This window comes from Vanessa atalanta, chromosome 16 (genome assembly GCF_905147765.1).
Source record: "Vanessa atalanta chromosome 16, ilVanAtal1.2, whole genome shotgun sequence".
Taxonomy (NCBI): domain Eukaryota; kingdom Metazoa; phylum Arthropoda; class Insecta; order Lepidoptera; family Nymphalidae; genus Vanessa; species Vanessa atalanta.
Genome location: NC_061886.1, coordinates 1,789,281 through 1,809,018, shown reverse-complemented (window position 1 = coordinate 1,809,018; position 19,738 = coordinate 1,789,281). Strand labels below are relative to the sequence as shown.

The following is a 19,738-nucleotide window of genomic DNA, read 5'->3' as shown; positions in this document are numbered from 1 at the left end:
GAGAACGTCTGAACGGATGCGAATGAAATTTGCCAGAGATCTCTGTGCCAAATTTCAGATTATAGTCTGGGATAGAGCTTTTTATATAAAATATACTTCACAAAAACATTGAGCTGTCTCTCAAATAAATGTTTACCTTTCAGAGATCCGGTAAAAAATAGTTCCAGGAAAATGCTTAATAAATTGAGTTGTATTGTACATATAGGTAGGTATTTACGAAATATTTTCCTTGCAATATTTGCAAGGAAAAATTGTAATAGATGAGAAATATTAATTTAATTATAAATTTATATCAGAGATCACAAAGATCAATTAAACCATCCTCGGCATAATCAATATCAGACCATAAGACCAAAATATTGAAAAATTTAAAGCTAATGTTAAAAAAACATCGATAAATAAGGTATATTAATGATAAAAAGCATGGACTTAGTAATTGTTGATTTCTATTTATAAATATAATTGTCCTTTACCGACATACTCTGGAATAAAAATGGCGAAAGAGAGTTACTACCTACTGAGTTTTTTGCCGGTTCTTCTCGGTAGGATCTGCTTTCCGAACCGGTGTTAGCATTAAGTTTAATTCAAAACGATAACATGACGATACTAAGGTGCTTTTATGAGCCTACTTGTGTTCTATTCATCCATCTAAGTTTTAATCGAAGATTAATATATACATTATTATATACATTTATCGATCGATTTTCAAATCAACCAAATTGCTATTAAAAACTGTCAAGATCAATCTGACAGACTAAGAATAATAGGTATTAGTTAAAATACATTTGATGAATATAGATTGACGCGTAACCTTGAAAATGTTTTCATACAGTAATTAGTGAATTAGCAAAGGATAGATCACGTGGGTCTGAGTGGAAGATCGGTGGGTTCTAATGACAAGTTGATTGCCTCATTACTTTACAATTCGTCTCGTTAGTTACCGGTGATGGTTAACGAGAGGAAATTTGTCTGTATCAGACAATAATCTGTCACATTTGACGACAATTTGCACTGGTGGTGATAAGGTCCAACCCTTTTTTGTACGCCCTCTTACTGGAAATCTTTATGTTGCTTATTTCGTGGTGGATGAGAAACAGTGAGAAAAAATATAATTTATTCCAATAGAAGGAATAAAGATAGACAATCTTTAGATTTATATATACCTATTCTTACTGTGCTTTTGTTTTGTTAACGGTACAATAACACATTGAACCGTTAACAAAACATTTGTTATTCGATTCTTTTATGTCAAAATGCTTATTAAGTAACAACATATATAGGCGAACAGTTTAGTGAAACAAAGTATAACAAATAATAAGTACAAAGCAGATTACAGTACAAAGTGGCCACATTTTATTCACTCTAATTACGAATCATCGATAAAAAAAACCTGTCAATATTCATGAAATGCAAATTTCTGAATGATTGTTGTATCTGTGTATATTTTATCATCATTAAAAAAATAATTATAATTGTCACTGTTATTTAGTTTATGAGAACAGACATTGATTAAACATTCTTGTGTAGGTGGAACCTTCGCGAAGTGGTCGGGTGTTGGGTAACCTATGTCCTTTATTAAACCCTTGGTAACGTGCGAGCAATTTTCTTTTTTTTTTTGTAGTTAGGCTGACGGGCATGTGGGCCACCTGATAGTAAGTGGTCACCACCACCCATAGACATTGACACTTTAAGAAATAATAACCATTCTTACACCACACCAATGCGGCATCAACCTTGGGAGCTAAGATGTTATATCACTTGTGCATGTAGTTACAGTGACTCGCTTTCCCTTCAAACCGGAACACAATAATACCAAGTATTGAGTTGAGTGGGTGGTAACTACCAAGACAGGCTTGCACAAAGCGCTACCACCAAATAAAGCCATAAAAGGGTAATAAAACAAACTTACTTTTGCATTTACAATATTAGTTATAATTCTCGTGTAATATGAGATTTTAATTATATACCGATAATAGAGTAGGTACTTGAAATATTGTTTGTTTTTTTTTTCTAGTTAAATCTTTTACTGACATAGTTTTGTAGATACGTACGTACATACGGGCCCAAGGTCTGAAATAAACATTTTTTTTAATATTCACAGTGGTATTCCTCTTCGTGTAGATAGTTGCTTTAACAAACTTACTTGTTCTAAATATGAACATTTGATAATTTAATCATTTTAAGAATAGTCTATTTGACAAAGCGAAAAATAAAGTGTCAATTAATGTAATCAATAAATATATATTATAAGTTTAAAAATGGTTATTAACTAACGAAAGTTAATAATAATAATAAATTTATTCAAAAATTTAAATAAAAATACATTTTTTTAAACGTTTATCACGTGACACAAAACGCTCCTGATTGGTCTGGTTTATGATGACGTCACTTGCTTGTTAACCTCGTTTGCCCACTGTATTTGGATTATATGTGCCACAGATTACAATACAGGCAAGTGACATACAGCGTTTTTGCACGCTATTTAAATATTTTATTTTTAATTTGATATTTTTCAGCAAATATGGGTTAGAATTAAAAAACACAACTTTTACTGGGTTCCTTAACCTCTACTAAATAATATAAAATGCATATTAAAACCAGTCAAATGGCCTATTGCGAAGCGAGACTTGAAAAACTTGAACTCGCGTTCAAGGTGTTATCGGAATAACTGAATCGTAGAATTTTTCGGTACAATTAAACCTACCAGACGGTAGATTAAGTATTTTTTATATAATCCCTTATCATTAGGATCTATAGTTGCAAAATCAAAATAACAATATACGTTATTACAGTAGTCTTTTACAGGCACTTTTAATTAACCTCATTTTCTAGGGTTTATTGTAACAATGTGCAAAATTTTATCATTTTAAAAGACCCGAAGGTATTATTCTGTTCAGCCTAATAGTATTTGAATTTTACTACCTATTTGTTTTTCGGTTGCATGCAAAACTAACAGCCGATGACTAACATTTCGACAGTTCGAAAATTAAATCATTAATTTTACGATAATCCTTTCGATTATAGATTACTCGAGATATAAAATTGCAATGTTGCAATTATCTATACAGTAATAACAAATGTTCAAAATTAAAAAAAAAAAAAACATATTATTTCTATTTATAACTTGCTAATGTTTCATGTTTTATTATCTTAACATTTGTTGTTAAAATATTTCCTTGTTATTTAATCGTTATCTGACATGCATTAAAAACATCGATTTACGTAAATGTAGCGATTACATACAATCAATGAATCGTCATATTCGTATCGAATGTTTATTACAAACATAAATAATGACAATTATTTATTGATTACATATTAAAGTGATTTGTGTCGGAGGCATTCGATCAATGAGTCGTCTGTGAAACTTTCCTAATGACCTAAGTATCAGTTCACCTCTGTCCTGATTCGGAATGAGAATTTTGATAGGTTATCACTTAAAAATGTCTTAAGTGGGTCTTTAAGTGAAGAGTAGACTTTGAAAAGTGATAACTACGATTATTTTTTAATGCAAGGAGCTCTTTGTTGTCTCTGCTAGTCTATTCCATTTTTAAATCTTAAGTATAATCTTATGTTTTTATTTTGTCTAGAGTATTTATCTTCCATCTTGATAATAAAGATGTCTGCGAAACATGCGCGTCTGATTAAATTATTATTATTCGCGTCGGTGATCATTTGTTTATGATTATGCAAAAATTGCCAATAGGTACTTTACGGCATATGTTGAAATGATGCTGTATGGATATGACACCATTAACCTCGTTTTGAACCAAGTGGGAGCCAAACGAAGTTTTTGCGAAGGCGTCATGTTTCGCAAACACGAGCTCCGAACATAACCTTGCTATCGAACTCATCGTCACCGCACCGAGTGTCCCACACTAAAATAACACTAAGCAACATTTCTCCGTACTGGTTAACCGCGCATAGCAACAGTTGTGCAAGGTTAATTCACGCGGTTGCAGACTAACCGCCAATCGCGGCGCGGTATTCGCGTGACGTCAGCGACCACGCCTGCGCGCGCCTCCGACGCCATGTTCCCGCTTTCAAGGCATATCGAAACGTTTACGCCGTATACGATAACAATCGAGTTCGGTGCCAGTTCATTTGACGTCGGATATTGATCGATAACGAAACCAGTAATAATGGAAACGATCACCGGTCAAGGCGAATTCATTGGATATTGCGTCTTATACCACCTAATTGTCAATTTGTGAACTACGTCATGGGCGAGGGGGCTCATTGTCAGATGTGTTCGCAACGAATGTCAAAACAGTTTTATTAATTAACCGCAATTTATCAACGATATAAATAAACGAATGAGTACATTTAGATTCTTACCCATCATGTTGGACATAAACTTCGATCTGTCCATTGGTGGGATCCATTTCGATGCCATAGGCAGGATTGCCGGCCACGTGGCTCCGAGGAGGAAGCCGAGGGCGACTCTGAGAGCCACGATCCATCCGAAGCCGGCAGCTGCGGCTCCAGGCGACAGGAGAGTCAGGACACTGGCTAAAAGAGTGCTGTAGCCGAACACTCGCCTAGGAGAAGATATTTAAAAAATCTTTTAGTGTTCAAATTATTATCTATTACCCTACAGCTACAAATAATATGGTCATCATAAAAATATATTAATTGATCTAAGCGAAGATTGTTACGTCCACATCGAGTCATATGTGGATGTGGGGCATAATGAGTCATCAGCAAATATTACATTCATACAACAGTAACTAACCTACAAGCCTACTGTCACATTCACTACATCCATGTTATCTTAATAAATATTGATAACGATTACCGTTATCAAAATGTTTAAATACATCTCACACTTACACTAAAATATAAAAAATAACTATCAATAAACCCATTTGATACATATCAGTTATCGTTGGAAATACGTGACTTCAAAATTGGAATTTAAACTAAATACATTTATAATTCAATTGCATACTACATACATAACATACGAACGAAGATTTTCGGTACAAATGATTTAAGAAATAACAATACAGGCCAATTATGCAAATTATTAAAAAAAGGTTTTAATCTTCAATTTAAATACTTAAATGACATGTTTTCGTTAAAGCGTAAAACGTTCCACGTTTAAATTGAAACATTTTGAATACAATTTTGAGCTCTATTTTATAAGTTAGGTATTAAACGATTTGTAACTTTATCTAGGGTTGTCAATTAGGAAATGTAATATGATATTGTATTATAAAAAAAAAAACTCAAATAATGTGCTACCAATAGAACAATGTTTTAATGTGAAACTACATTAGACGGCTAAAAAAGTTTCTATATTTAAAATCGCAATGAAAACTTTCTGGCGCAGATTCGAGTTGCGAACGCTATAATTTGTTGTAATCAATTTTTTTGCGAAACCACTTTCGATTGTGAGAGACTATAGACTATTAGAGTAAGTCAATAAATCATACAAATAAATGATTCACAATGAAAGATGTTTTTCTACTCCTATTTTTGTAGTTCAATTAATTTCACTTTCAATGTGACGTGTAGTTTAATAATAAATGAATTGAATACTACGCTTGTTACTTGTACTACTAAATAAATCGTGTACTGAAATACGTAGAAAAAGTATTAAAAATAAGATATTTTTGCATACTTTATGCAGTCATTATAACATACTTTATAATTGATGTATTGACAGCCCTAACGTTATCTAGAACGTTCCACATGATTAAAACGTAGTTATTACATGAATTTGAATTTTAGATCGTCGCTACTAAACCAAACTACACATTATAATCTGCTTTCTTTGTAAATGTTGATAGAAAAGAATGCTTAAAGGAAAATATTTCTTTAATTGTAATTGGTGGGATTCGGTTGTGTGAACAGAATTAATAAAGACTTCTTATTCTTTCTAACTATGTATGTACAAGCGAAAGAGATAGCAATACTATCCCACTCAAAATTACTGTTATTGGACTGAACTATTTTTTACATTAAGCAATAAAATTATATTGATAGCTTAATGTTTATAACAATTTATTATAAATCTTGTTTTATCTAAATATTCAATCGCTAAACGTACGTACCAGACACTTTTTGCAATATAATTAATTAATTAATTAAACATTCCTGAATTGAACAAGTTAATATTGAATACCTACTAACAAAAACTAGACTTGTATTTACATACATACATTACATGTGATAAAAATGTAACGGGGTCGTCTGTACGTGACAGAATTTTGTATCAAAATCACAATTTCATGAAAAAACTGTCTGTCTCGTGTTACACGTCATCACCAAAACCTCATACGATCTTTTTTTATCACTATGACCGTTTAATTTGAATTAAGAAAGCCATAATTTTTAAATTAATTTACGCTACATGATTTTAAAATGTAACCAGTGTTGCTATTACAGTAGATAGCATAGCAACTGAAGCTATCAAATACTTGTTGAGGATTGATAAATGTTGCAGGCGATAAATCGGTATTATGGAGTATTATGCTGCAGCCCTGCAGAGGAATTAAAATGTTACGTCTCCTATGCATGTTATTACACTGACTTACCCTTCAAACCAGAAACCAGTAGCAATACAAAGTACTAATGTTTTAGCTACCAGTTAAGCGGCTGTTGCCCACCCAGACTGGCTTGCAGATAAAATATTATACCGCCGAAAATGAGAGAAATGTCATAAGAGATACTATCGCTTTAAAATAAAGTTATTAATAACTAGTTGTCGCCCCCAACGCAAGTGAGCGTTTTAGTGGTTGATCGTCGGGTGTTAAGCGTATAAAAGATAGCCTTCCTTGAAGTTCAATCTTGCTTTATAACAAATTTCATCAAAGTCGGTTCAGAAGTTTGACCATGAAAGAGCAACAGACGGACGGAGTTACTTTGCGCATTTATAATATTAGTTTAAATGACACGAACAATATATTTATTGACCTTGAAATTTTGTCACAATCAGATAAAAATGTAAAGGAATATACAACACATAAAGTGACAATTAAAATCGCATACATAAAAGATAAAGAGCTTTAATATCATCCGACACGACTTACTCATTCGTGTTAGTCATAAAACCTGTCCCCTGATTCTGACAGCTGACGCTATGCAAGTACGATAAAATAACTGACACAGACATCCTGTGAAGCCTCGATATCTATGTATATATATATATATATATATATATACGTGACCTTTTCGTGGATTTATTTAACTTCACCTGTTTGAGTATAGGTCAAATCTTACTACAGAGTTTATGCTAGTGTATGTATCCGATTGAATTGAATTTTTGGATGTATTTCAGCCGTGTTGACGATATAATCTGGTCAGTTATACAAATTATTATTTTATTGTGATTTAACAAATTGTTTAATTTTGAAAAAGGCTTCTTTTATCTGTATTTTGTTCGTTCAGAGTATTTGTGTAATTTAAATATTGTTGTTGATATATCGATAATACACATGACAATTGTAAAGTCTGTGGTCTTATTTTTTTTTACATAAATATTGCCGTTATTTCCTTTTATTTAATATTTTAGTACAAAAAAAAATTCAAATTTCGAATTCATATGATAAAGATGAATTTTATACTATTACAGAAATCAAAACCACAAGAATTAAAATAATTTGTATAAAGAAAAGATGCCAGTAGTAACTTCAGATACATGACAATCGTAATTTTTATTTACATAATGTCCGTAAATAGAATACAATCTGGTAACTAGTTAGCAACAGCTATTATTATACATAGTAGCAAATGCCCAAGGACCAAAAGTACATACATCACTCCTAGTTGACCCAATCGACCCATCTATTATGATTCTAGAAAGTTCGACGCGGAATCATCAATTAATTCATCGCATGCTTATGGATGAGTTCTCTCTAAAAACATACTCAGGTTTAATTAAAACCATCTGGAATGCTTATATGCAATTACTAATATGCTTACTATTAGCAAACGTCACACCCTGCCTTCCCACGTGTTTGATATCTACTTGATATATTATTAGTTGTTCGAGTGGTCATTTAATCGAGCTTTAGATGACGAGGATCCGATCCTCGTTTGAGTCGTGGATCTGATAGGAAATATTACTTTGGTGTTTTTTAATAAATTTCAATAGCAACTGCGAATTGGGAAGTTAAAATTCTGTATAATCAACGCACAGTCGAATTTCTACTCCAAATTTAAAACAATTAAATTTCGAACATAGATTATTTTGTAAAATAAGTATAATGGATTTTTGGAAGTTTTGACTTTAAGTTAATAGGGTACTTGGGTAAGGGTACTGCAGGAAGTTGATATCGGCTATCTTTAAATAAATTTTATCCCAAATTCTTAGACTATATCGTGAAATAGTGTTCTGTATAAATTGAAAATAAAACACGACCGGCTAGGAAATTGTATTAAATCTATTTATAGTATCTACATAAAGCTGAGGAGTTTGTAAGATTGTCGCGCTGGTCTCAAGATCTAGCATTATTTAAGATTAAAAAGTTTTAATTCCATTTTCAAATTATGTATAACTTAAAACGTAAAAGGATGGAGGATTATTTTTAAAACCCAATGTTTTATCTTAACTATATTAATTTAAAAACAACCTTCAATTCTTGGTTGGCAAAAAACTATTATTGTAATCATAATCGATTTATTTTTAAGGTAAATTAACATCATTTTCAACAAGAAACCTTCGGTCAGCGCCCCGTAATGATTCATTCGAACTTAATTCTTCGAAAAGGACATACCGGATAACGCTGTCATAATTCAATTCATATCTTTTCATTGCATAATGATCTTTATTTCTAAGGAAATAAGTGCTTTAGTTACAATTGCCGAAATTGCAATACTATTGTTTCTTACAAAAATTTTACAGTTTGTGTAATTGTTTAAGTTATTCATATTTTCACTCGAGTTTCGTTTTTTCATTTGAATTTTAAGTCTAAAACAAAGAGGCGTCGCAGTGGAATGATCAAGCGATCCCGTAATACCCCTCGTAGATACCGAGTGGGTACCGCTCGTTTCTTAGTGGCTATTTACTAATGAACCAATTCCACAATTTTTTTTACAGGTTTTACCGTTTACAAACTAACAATTTTCCCTCTTTATAATATGAGTATTGACATATCTATTTATCTAAACATGCGTTACCAATTCCCTCGTAATAGCCAATCAGACACGAGTATAGAGAGATCAGTCTTAAAACCAACAGCTCTTAAATACATGCTGTTCAAAGCGACTACTGAATATATCTTAACAGCTTCCATTGGACCGATCTCTGATAGGAAACCTAGTATACTTATTTTTAGAATATCTATACTAATATTATAAATGACGAAGTATCTCTGTCCGTCTGTCTTTTGGTTCTTCACAGCCAAACCAATTAACCGAATTTGCTGAATTTGTTTATAAAGCAAGCTTGAACTCAAAGCAAGGACATTCATTTTATGAATAACACTTGACGACTAAACCCCTAAATCGCAAGTAAAGCTGCGGTCGACAACTAGTTATGTATATCCCTCCTTGCCCATCGTTTTGCACATTGGATTAGTAGATATAATAGCTCACCGTGCTCCTATGACCTCCGCTAGTCTACCGCCTGGAACTTCTGTGAGCACGTATCCCCAAAAGAAGCAGCCCAGAAGGAGATTCACCTGTTTCGTGTCCCAGTGGTAGCGAGTCTGTTCTATGTGCTCTGGGTGCTGATAAAGAAAAAAAAACATACTACATATTTTAGATCAAGTTCTGAAAACTTTTAATTACACCTCGATATATATAATGCAATGATATTTGTAAGTTTGTCATCTCCAACTTTATCTTTGCAAGTGGTATTCACCTTAATAGGTAATGCATTTAGTTTTAAGTTGTATTAAAATTGTATACCTTTGTACGTGTTGATGTATTTACCACTGGTGAATCTTAAATAAATAAATAAAAATGATATTGTCAAATAAATAATTGCTGTTTAAAATATGTTAAATTCTAAGTTATGATAATTTTATTTATATTTTGAAGTTTTATTTATCTCAACATGGTCTACATTTTATACCAAGTAAATAACTTGAAATATGTTTATTTCCAGTTTATTATCGTATTAATTAAGTACATCGACTTAAAATTAATTCCTTTGCGAAATTGTGAACGATGTACGACTAGCATTTGACAAGGCCGACGAAAAATAATTTAAAGATAACGAGAAATAATTTGTCAAGCTGTTAACTAATTTTTAAATTACTTAATACATATAAACCTAAAAATTTGTTAATATTCTGCATTTAACTAAACAAAACACATTACAAATCTTTATTTTTCGGTTTAATTAGTGGACGTTTCTAATACTTGACAGATTTGGTCATGATTTAGTTAAATGCACAATTTTGATACTTCACATTGATTGAACTATTAAATACGTGTAACGCTTACGAAAGATTAAGTCCCTTAAAAGATAATTTATTAAAAACTGAATATTGTAATAATGTAAATTGAATCGAAGTCGTTATTAAATTCTTCGAATTTTACAACATTGACGTGCGATGTTCTTGATACCGTTAATCAAAACAAGGCCAATAAAGAATTTGACATTCAAACTTTACAAGCTGCAACATTTTTTGAGGAAAATAAAAATGAAAGGTTAAGTTCGCATAGGTTTGACCTTTAAAGTACCAAATTAAGAAGCATATGCAATTGTTAATCCATCAAGTATTTTGAGGACCATTTATATTTTAATTAATGTAACCGTGATAAGTTTATTTAATCTTGATAATTAATTCCGCTTTAAAGATGATCACTTTATTAAATTCTTGATAAAATATTAAGATGCGGTTTTACTGATAACGCCTGACTCATAATTTTAATTATACCCAATAAATGTTTTTATTACCTGACAATTTATACAAAGACCATTAAAATGTTAACGTGCCAATGTACATTCATATCATTACACATCATATCATTCTTCAAAAAAGCGTCCGTAATATGGCACAATCTTAAGCGTCAACCTAATTTGCCAAAAGAAGTACTGATAAATACAATTTCTTCCTAACTAATATAATTTCGCCAATATCAAAGACTTGGGAAGATAAACTTAGTCGGCCGGAGATACGTCTCGTGTGACTCTCGTGGAAGTTTTACTGTCCACTTCCAAATCACTGAGTGACTGAGAATGTATTAATATTTCAACTTAATATTTTTTATTAACCCGACCTAGAATTTGAAACCAGTATTTTGGGATATAAAGTATTACCTGTGTGACATTGAAAGAATCTGTAAGGTTGGCAATGGTGTGATTGTCTTTGGTGTCGAAGATCATCTTGACGATGGCGATAGTCAAGTTCACTCGGAGAGCGTAATTGAGCATGAACCCGAGGAGTACCATGATGTTCAGCACTTGGACGCATGTTAGACAACCTGCAAAAAAAATACTAATTCAAAATCTAATTACTTCAAGTATTAACTTAACTTTTAATTTTTTTGCCATAGTTTAATATTGTTGCATAAATTCAAATATTATCACGACAAAGTTGAGTAGTACTAAGGTTCCCAATTGTCAAAACTTCTATTAACAAATTTTTAGGTTTAAGGTATATTTCTGTATAATATGATTATTTACACCAAACATTTCACAGTAGTCAAAACATTTCAAAGTAATATTATCTTTAAACAATTTTACTCGTCTACCGACATTATCTAATGCTAGTAACAGCCTATACGTCACATAGATATATTTTTCCGTGAGCGTTATCTATCTATTGTCTAACAACGGTGAGAGTGATGTAATAAGTAACTAAACTTCTGTACAAACAAATCAACGTAAGAATGACGTACTTTGACGTTAAAAATTTAAAGACTACTACGTAAATAATAATAATTATCATAACACAATAATAACGATCAAATTGGTAATGTGTAGGTATGAATACATTTGTTATCTCTGACGTCAATTTCATGTGGTCAGACTACAAACAGCGACAGACAATAATATTAGTTACACAAATATGAACTGCCCGTACGTTTACCTGTTGCAGTTTATCTACCAAAACGATATACCTTACGATCACCTAAGTACCTAGCAAGAAATATTTCTAACGTACCAATTTTGAGGTTACATAAGGAGCGTCGCAAATGGTAATATCCTGATTAATAGAGTTCTGAATGCTGAAGTAATAGTAAGCCGATAGCTCTGTTATCTATTCTGTGTCGAAAGCTAGTAGAGTTCGTGAATTGAGATCGCATTTTGGCACACGAAAGGCCTATAACCTCAGGCCTATAACAAAATAGCTGGTGGCAGTTGGACGCTAAAGACGAAAATCGGTCTCATTGGCGTGCACTGGAAGGAACAGTTGCATCAGTTGAACCCAGCTGATTAAGATGGAACAAAGTAAAATATACTCGATTTAAAATCAAGGAAAAATAATTTCGCACGCCAAATGTCAACAGGAAGAGTTTTAACTGCAAAGTCCTTCTGTTTTGTAAACTTATGGATTGACGCATCAATGTCTGTTTATCAGCTGTGACTATTACGACGTATAATAATGAAAAAGTCGCAATTTTGTCAAACAAGATTATTACATGACGATTCTAAGTGCTTTTATGAACATACTTGAATAAAGAAGACTTAATTACGACTAATTAGTTCAGTTTTACGTTATTTATCGAGAGATTTATTTAGGGAAGACTATGTAGTCTTAAATACATACTTATAATACTAACATAGATCGGACTCGTCAAAATTATCGATAAGTACAGTTAGGTATAATATGATTTCTGTGCGTACGATCTATAGCGACAAATTAAGTTTATCTAATAGTGATATAAGGTATCGTCATTTTGTTTAGAATAAAATAAGAATTTTATTGGTTAATATTTAATAGCAATAATTCTTGTTCAAGTAGTTTTTTTTTTTTTTTAAGAACAACCCAAACGATTTTGAATTTTATATTTAGAATGTAATTTTTTTACGAAATAACATTTATTTTAGCATTTCGAAATACGAAAAAGTCAAAAATCAGCTGTTGCTGCGCTAATCATAATATCAATAAAATTATAATTAATAAGACGAGGTCGTTGTATCTAAAACCATATGTGGTCATATGTAAATATGACATTAACATATTTGTATGTACGATTGCATAATAAACTGGTCACAACGATTTAACTAGCTCTGTGGTTTGTGTTCACATAAAACTGAAGTAAATGTTAATGTCCCCTTGGTTATAAGACCTCCTCTTTTTTTTATTAGAATTTTATGGCTTATTCCACCACGCTGTTCCAATGGAAGTTGGTAGACATATGGCATATTTTAGGTAGTTGGTCAAGTACGACACTTATTAACACAAATTATAATCTAGCCAGATCTGGGTTCGAGCAATCATTCGTTTAAGATTCGCATATTATTGAGACCATTGGTTGATAGCATAACTCAACTCCCAACTTTAAATAACGACAAAACAATAACAGATTTATTACATAACGTAGGAAATCGAAAAAGTCAACATAATTTATGTTGATGTTAAACGAAATTAAAATACAATTTCAATTGTTTTTGCTGACCATACTTACAACCTTCTGTCATAAATAACTCATTATTTAACGCAACGCGTTATAAACAGTTTAAAGCTTATAAAAAAAAGTCATTCATATATTATTCGATAAAAATACTATACTAATATTATTAATGCAAAAGTAGCTGTGTCTCTGTTTTACTTATTTAATACACGCAAATGAAGACGGTTCTTATCGTCGTACGTTGACGGAGAAAAAATATTAACCATTTGAAACCCAACAAGACACCGACCCTGGGAACTAAGGGCAAATCTATCCACTCACAAAGGCGCGTCCTTTGCTATTACAAATGTAATCTAATTTGTATTTTTTTTTGTCGTCATTAATCTTATGTTAATTATCTCACACACTATAAAGACTTGGAACTTGTATGCACAAGTGTCATACATGCTTTATTTAACGGGGAGGGGCGCGCCTTCGTGAACGCAAGAAGTGTGTATACCGTCTGGGATGGCTTTGATAAAACCGACTTACGCACACTTTAAACCGAAACACACCACAACTGCTGTAACGACGTAGTGAATCTCATTAGGAGTATGCACAAAGCCAAAAAGATTTGAATGAATAATTTATGAATGAGTAACTTTTATACAATAGATATATAATAATAATAAAAAAAATCTAATCGAATAATACATTGATTAAATCGTTTAATGGAATCTATGATTAGCCATTATTCAAATAAACATTAACGGATGCTGTAAATCTGCACGCCAAGGTCGAACAACATCGAAGAATAACGTCATTGTGCGGACAAGTCGCGAAAAAAAATTGGCTCCCTCGCAAAAACAAGATCGTAAGCAACGGAAATAAGTTGGGAAGTATTAGATCTTACTACACTACACATCACTAGAGCTGTGTCAACAAAGTATCGTTCAATAATAATAATAATATTATTCATTTTTTATATCCTTACTCACATTTTTTACTGGTTAAGTTAAGTGGTTAAGTATTTCTTTAGTTGAACTGGCAATAGTTACATCTGATGGTCACCTCTACCGATAGATATTACTACTGTAAGTAATATAAGTCACTCCTCATATCACTAATGCAACCAGCAACTTGGAAACCAAGATGGTACGTCACTTGTGACTGTATTTAGAAGTATTTATATTTTATAAGAGAATTGATGTAAATGCCCTAACACCAAATATATCTTCCATTCTGGACACTAGTATTTATTGTTTTATTTGGGTTCGTTTTGTTACTACGCTTTTTGGCACTTAATGACATTTTATTAATACATTTAGACGATAGATTTATTTTTAAATTAACTTAAAGAGATAAATATTTCATTGAAATTTACTTTAAATATGTTGATTCGTATCGTACATTAACCACAAATGCAAAAGGAAGTGAGATAACAGTACTGTCCCTGTATACGACGACAGGGTGGCGTGATTGATTTAAACCAATGTGAGAATATACAATACCTTGATCTGTAGAGCATTCCGTGAGAATAAACTCGAAACTCACCGCAGATGAAATATCAAAAAGTTATATGATACATTACCTATAATAATTAGTCTATCCTTAGTAAACAAATATGTCTGTATTTACTTATCAACAACAAAAAATAATGGTAGATTTTAACGAAACAAAAAAAATTCAGAGAATGTAATGAAAACGAAAGTAAAATACGTTATTTATACCGCGTACACGAATACCGTTACACACGTAACTGCAGATACACATACATACATATATTTAAAGCAGCTGTCTTCTGAGCGCGACGGTACTCGCGAATTAATCACAGATACCCATACGATAAATTACATTGACAGTACAACGTATTGCTATCTCTTCTAAGCCTGGTGACTAAAAAAGGATAGATAATATACCGGTTCTGTCAAATGCATATCGTAATCAGTAGTAAGCACCATTAGATCGAAGTATAGAAACTGACGACTATAATGGAAGTGATGGGGGTAAGAGCGTACCATCAAAAAAAAGCAGCACAAAGGAAGTTTTCGTAAATATGATATTCTTAAGAAATGTTCTCTTTATGAAGGAAAATAGCACTTTTATTTGGTACATGTGGTGGTACCTATCAGCGAGTAATTTTTTGCAAACCATTACTTTAATATTTTGGCATTTTAAAAAATAAACTTTGCCTTAAGAAAAACACATTTCGATCAATTACTTCAAGAATTTATCGTATCAAATAGATTAATCAATTTATTGATATTAATATCATTACATAATGTGCCTTAAAATAGCCACATGGATTTCTTAGCGCCAAATATAGTTCACGTTAAAGTCTTACAATTACAAAATAACGGACGCAATCTCTCTTAAAATACATACACAACGAACTGTTTAAAGATTACGCGTGCATTGCGAATTGTTTTGGATGTGTGCGTGCCAGCTGTAGGGTGGGTCATGGATAGGGCTGTCGTACGCTTAAATTGCTAATCCCTTGAACTTGGTGCAATTTATTTACAAAGTATATAGTATTTTCATTGACGTGCCAAAGAAACTCAGCTAATTTTATAAATAATACGACTATGATTAATGGTATGGACATTTTTTATGCAATAAAGCGCTAACAATGTATTTGAATCTTACATACATACATTACATACAATGACATAATAGCCTATGTATTCATACGTATGTGCGAAACATTCGTCTGTGTGTATAAGTACTTAGCGATTAAAGATAAATATCACGAGTCAATTTGACTGGGTATTAGCTGTGGGGTTAGGGTTGCTATGCTATCGGAGTTTAGTAAATGCGATTTATGAATATTCGTATATTAAGAGTTTTTTTTTTTTTATTGTCACACATTTATGTGGCCGGCTCAGTAGACGAATCAAAACAAATTTAGTTTGAATAACCGCGGTTAAATCCTTTACTCCATACGAAGTCCCAAGTCTCTTGAATATTAACGCAAAGATAAAACCTTAGTAGTATTATTTTAAACGTTTTGAGACAAATCTGTGTAACTTATAATTATATTCGTCATTATAATGATACTACTTAGTGATTACAGCTATACATCATGGATGCAGGGTTCATTAGTTTGCGCACCAGCTGTTGAGTATAGGGTTGCCATTCACTCAAATTTCCCGTAACTTAATATAATACAGGTTTTTATAGTTACGTGAAGTAAATTAATATTCATAAAAATATATTTTGATTGGGTTTTCATCTTTTTCTCTTTCGTCTCACTTTTTTATTACATAAGTGGGTGGACGAGCAAATGGGATACCTGATGATATCTCCACCGACCATTGACAATAGCACTGTCAAAATATTAACCATTTCTTACATGACCAATGCGCCACCTTGGGAACTAAGATGTGTCCTTTGTGCCTGTAGTTATATTCCTCGCTCCAAATAAAAGCAACTTTATTAATAAATAATATTATTTTTCCCTAAGCATTGATATTTATCCGATAGTAGTTTTAATTTAATTAGTAATAAAATAATCTTATAACAAATACAAGCAAAGATTTTTTTTAAGCTCCAGCAAATGTGTCATAAGTAAAGATTTAAAATAAAAAAAATATTTATAATTTTTGCAATTACAAAGTTGGCACTACTGGCTTACAACTTTGTAATGAACAATGCGAAGGAATTCTTAGCAATATTACATAACTGTAAACAAACGCAACGCAAAGTTACAAGTTACGACATAGTTCAGGCTTTAGATGCCAAATCTTAAGATGTTTCTGATCGACAAAAACGAAAACGAAGTTACTAGAAAGGCGAAAGTTTGTGAGTAGATTTCAATGAAATTTGAAATAAAGATTGTTTAAAACCGAAATTAATAATAATAAATAAATATTTGACAACATCACATACATTATTCTGATCCCAATATAGGAAGCTAAAGCCCTTTTATTGTGGAAAATCAGAAGTAACGACGATACCAAAAACAACCAGACCCACCGTTGATGAAACACCATGAAAACCGTTGTACACACTACTCGACCACGAGGGTCGTAAAAAATTATACACTGATATGTATTGTTAACAATTTTAACAAGTTAACGATTAATTTGTTTTCTTTTGAATTACAACATGAGGTAGAGAAAGAGAAAGGGCACCGAAGAGACAGAGATAGAAATATCAGTGTGTAAATTCATTAAAATCATAAACGTAGTCGTTCTATTATCAGTAAGAATAATATTAATGTAACCGAATATCCACAACTTACTGATTGTAAAAAAAAATCTACTTACACAGACAAATACACGCACATACATAAACGAAGAGTATAAACTTACCAGTTGTGCCCCCCCCCCTTGAAGTTAAAAATATTCCAAAATCCTATCTAAGTGAGCGTCTCCGTCGAGAAAGTAAACTATGCAAAATTTCAAGTCAATCAGGCCTATAGTTATCTCTTGTTGTCAATCAATGGTTTTTGCGTAATATAGTTCTGTGATGATTTTATAATACTTAAAATATGTTTTGGTGATCGTGGACTTCAATTATCAAGAAATTAAGAATATTTTTAATTATTTCAACGGAATAGTCGCTACTTTTTTTGGATTACAGCTGTGAATATTTCAAATTTAACGGTATATCGTTAAGACGTAGGCTCGATCCTGAATCGTGTGAAACAAAAACAGAAAACAAACTCGCAAAGGTTTTATTAACTGTTAACTTTATATTAACTGTTCTATATTCTTAAATGTTTAAACAAGAACAGTACACCCTTTGATATACATGAACAGAGACGTCTCTAATATTACTTACACAAAAATAATGGCAAGTTACTTTTTCTATTGACAAGATATTCAGTATCTTATATGGTGACCCAGGAATATCGCTGACTAATAGTTTCGTTTCCAATGTAACGTTTATCATACTTATTAGTTTCCGCATCCATAGCATTCACTTTTCTCGTACCGTGTATATGCGATGGCCATCATTAATCACAATAACACGCCTACATATAAAAGAACGTTTGTACTTCACTTCCGGATGTAATTCTAAGAATAATAGCTATCACTACATCACGATATAACAACCTTATGTCCAATGTTACGACCTTGTACTTAGCCGTTAATAGACTGATTATACTTGCTTATGTTGCAGTCTTTTGAAACTATAACTTGTTAAGTCACTTTTATTCTTTTAATAACTTATTCAATAATTTTTAAGGGCGTCTGGTAAAATGTCGCGCGGCAGTCAGTTTTGGACTCCCAAGCAACTGTACACACGCCGTACACGTAAAACCCGTCCTTATACTATTTTCTACTTACAGACGAACGAGCGTAAACCCGAACAAGTTTTAGATGCCCTAGACCGAATTTTACAACTCATCATTAATACCCGTAAATATACTGGAAGCGAAGAGCAAGCACAGGCAACAGGATTGGAGCTTATTTCATCATGCTGCTGTAATACATGAGCAGCAGCTGTTGGTGTATACAGAACGGGTATAGGAAATATGCATCCAAAGCAAGCAATTTTCATTAAATTCAGACTTATCGAATGTACAACCTAACTAAAATTCACTGTATATTTTACTGAAATCTGAATCGTAATTGGTCGATCCCTTCCATGACGCAATTGTCGACCAATGAGCGTTGAGTATTTAGTCAGATTAGTAAATCTGGCATTGACGAACGTCTCAAGATCGGACAAAACGATCTAAGCTTCTATACTTTTTAAATAAGTAGGTATGGTAAAATACAAGACAAGTTACATAAGGTACCCTAAAGTTCTAGTCATATAATAGGTAAAATATTAATAGAAATTCTATCAGATAATACTCATTACAAGCGGCTGTTAACCTTTACCACGATAAATATAATTCCGGAAGTTGAACTGGGTGCCGTTGGCGACTACGTTTTATTTCCCTGACGTTTAGATAAATTGAAAATTGTACCGTTAAAACAAGGTACCTGCATAACAAGTAAATCCATATGTGTATCTTAGATAGCAGTGTTATATCTCGCGATTAAATTCTAAATGTTTGCTAATTGCTAATCCTGTTTATAATACATACATACGATTACATAATTCGACATTATTTGAGGACATTCTTAAATAAAAAAAAAATAAGTTTAATAGAATAGACCTCTTTATTATGTGTATAAATAACTATTGTAGACTAATATTACTTAAATTTATTGGAATGAGTTTTCATTTATATGGCGCTCGTCTGACAGTGAAAAGTGAAAACTTTTTATCACAGAATTTTATTATTTACTTATTAATTATTAAATGTTATAAATAGTACTTA

General features: G+C 32.0%; 1 protein-coding gene across 1 annotated transcript in view; it reads right to left on the bottom strand.

Moving 5' to 3' along the window:
- LOC125069746 (sialin) overlaps positions 1-19,738 on the bottom strand; it is a 54,157-nt gene that overhangs the window by 24,501 nt on the left and 9,918 nt on the right. Inside the window, exons 3-5 of the mRNA XM_047679313.1 lie at positions 11,219-11,382; positions 9,544-9,677; positions 4,339-4,541 (exon numbers count right to left, since the gene is read on the bottom strand). Coding sequence (XP_047535269.1) covers positions 4,339-4,541; positions 9,544-9,677; positions 11,219-11,382 — 501 coding nt within the window. The remainder of the gene's footprint in view (positions 1-4,338; positions 4,542-9,543; positions 9,678-11,218; positions 11,383-19,738) is intronic.